A 2290-nucleotide genomic window follows, 5' to 3' on the forward strand; every position below is an offset into this window, starting at 1 on the left:
TTGTGGAGGGCCCCCTGTTGGTCAGGGCCCCTATAAAAGTCATCACTTTTCACCCCTTTACCGCGCCCCTGGTCCTAATGACAATTTCTACATAAAAAAAAGTCACCACCGACTAAAACAACATCTTCAATAGCAAGTGGAATACCACCAGCAACAGCAGCAGTTGCAACATCTACAGCAAAATCACAGCCAGCAACAACAGAAGCAGCAACACTACCACTAATAACAAAAAGAGAAGTTATTTGATGACATAAGAGCTGTGCACGGTCGAGCCGAAGTGCCAAAATCAGCTTTCATTGTCGCAGCTGTGTGACAAAAATCATGTCATTTTGTTTTCAGCCTTATGTTGTCCACCCCTTATTACAACTCCCCTGGTGAACATTTCTCCCCCTCACCATTGTGTGACTGGTCTGAATTGCGTGGGTGTATTCATTTATGCGGAAAAAGCCCAACTGCACAACTTCCAGAAGCCGGTTTTTTTTACCACAGAGAAACTTGGGTAGTTTTGAGACAATTGTCCAAGACTGTGAGGAAGCATGTACTGAAACATAAAACATCCCATGCTGCTTGTGATCCGATGCATCTGGAGAAGGACTCAACACCTTGAATTTTTTTTTCTAGTAACATGGAGAATAAAAGGAGATTTTGGGGCTCATCAATCATTATTTCCTCCTACTCTGAACATGTGAACGTGTCTATCGTGTATCCTCTCTGCCATGAATGCAGTGTTTACTCTACTCTTGTGAACCACACATGACAAAACACCATGCTGTACACTGCAGCAGGAGGGATTCCAAAGGACCTGGGCTTGGTAAGTCACGTCTGTGTAAAAATTAACATCCAAAAACCACATGACCACATGACTGCATGTCAACAATTCGACTTTGGCCCGACCGTGCTGAGACCTAAATAGTAACTTAAATGGTATCTCTATTTGCCAGAATTGATCAGTTGACTGTATTGAATGTTAGCAAATTCTTTTACCGAAGACAAGTGATGGTGATTTTTGATCCGGGAACCAGTTCTTCTTGTCGGTGTTACTGCTGTTGGATGAAGTGATGTGTGATTGGACACCACCCTCAGAACTGCCAGCCAAATGCAGCAGGGTTCAGCGTTACTACAGTCCACCCCAACAGAACAGTGAAATTTCCACTTGTGGCCTGGTGGGGCTGGAGCAACACCCAATCCCCTCAGCATAGCACCTGCACGTTCATCTGAATATATAAGGTCTGTGCGGTAAACAATTTATAAGCGATATTAGAAAATACAAAGTTTCAGAATCTAAAGCCGACACAACTCGTCACCTTTGGAAGTCCTTCCCAGAATCCCAGTGGTCTTATACTCTAGGTAAATTGAACACATAATAGTCTGCTCTCTCTTCTATTTAGTCTTTGTGTTGCAAAATTTCAGATAGTTTTAGTACTAAGGTGTACCCAACCCAAATAAAGGAAGAACAAGTTCCTTTTGTCCAGCTTGGTCTTCATGAGCCTGTCTTCTGTCCTTCTTAGGTTGTCTTTGTCCTTGCAGATCTGTTTTTGAAAGCAAAATGAAACCTTTTCACTTCTGTTATTCATATTCATTGTGATAATAGCCAGGTTGTCTCTTTTCACAGGTTCCCAGCCAGGTGAGTTTGTGGCAGCATTAGCTCAGTCTTTTCTGATTCAAGTCTTCCTTTTTTAAAAATCTTGCTGTCAAATAGTCCCACAGTTAGAAAGGACCAGTTCGTTCCTGGAAACTTGATTGTTCAATTTCAGTTCCAAACAAGTTGAATTCCTGTCATGAACCAGCTACGTTCAAAATTAGTTTTGTTGTCAATCCAGATAGTGTAACTAAAAAAATGGTGTTCCAGAGATTTAGAGGATCCGTCTCCATGCTGCCGGTACAGCTCTGGCAATGGCTCACTATCTTTATAGCATCTAAGTTTAGTTCTCCTCTGTGCGTGCATCTCTCTCTCTCTCTTTCTCTCTCTCTATCTCTGTCCTTCCCTCCCTCCCCTAGGGTGTATTTGCTGACATCCTCACACACACGCTCTCTTCCACATTCCTCTCATCCTGTGCAGTCACTGTCTAGGCCATCAGTGGCAGTAATCTCTCTCTGCATTGGGCCCTCCTGTCACCTTCTTTTAGGCTCACAACCTGGTTGCTGAAGGTATGGGTATTTGGGATATGCATGCATGCAAAATGGATGATAATTATATAAATAGTAAGCTGATAAATTGTTAGTAGAGAGGAAAGAGTTAATAAGAAAAAATAATGCGGCAAATACATTGTTCCAGATTTAAAAGGTTATT

General features: G+C 42.3%; 1 protein-coding gene across 1 annotated transcript in view; it reads right to left on the reverse strand.

The window, feature by feature from the left end:
- The window catches only part of LOC106941257 (rho GTPase-activating protein 21-like), a gene marked incomplete at its 3' end in the record, with an annotated part of 32223 nt that extends 30345 nt beyond the window's left edge, over positions 1-1878 (reverse strand). Inside the window, exon 1 of the mRNA XM_015024212.1 lies at positions 985-1878. Coding sequence (XP_014879698.1) covers positions 985-1197 — 213 coding nt within the window. The remainder of the gene's footprint in view (positions 1-984) is intronic.
- Between the last annotated feature and the right edge of the window lie 412 nt (positions 1879-2290).

Source organism: Poecilia latipinna, unplaced genomic scaffold, assembly GCF_001443285.1.
Source record: "Poecilia latipinna isolate Pla-1442-1.1 unplaced genomic scaffold, P_latipinna-1.0 Scaffold3572, whole genome shotgun sequence".
NCBI classification, from domain to species: domain Eukaryota; kingdom Metazoa; phylum Chordata; class Actinopteri; order Cyprinodontiformes; family Poeciliidae; genus Poecilia; species Poecilia latipinna.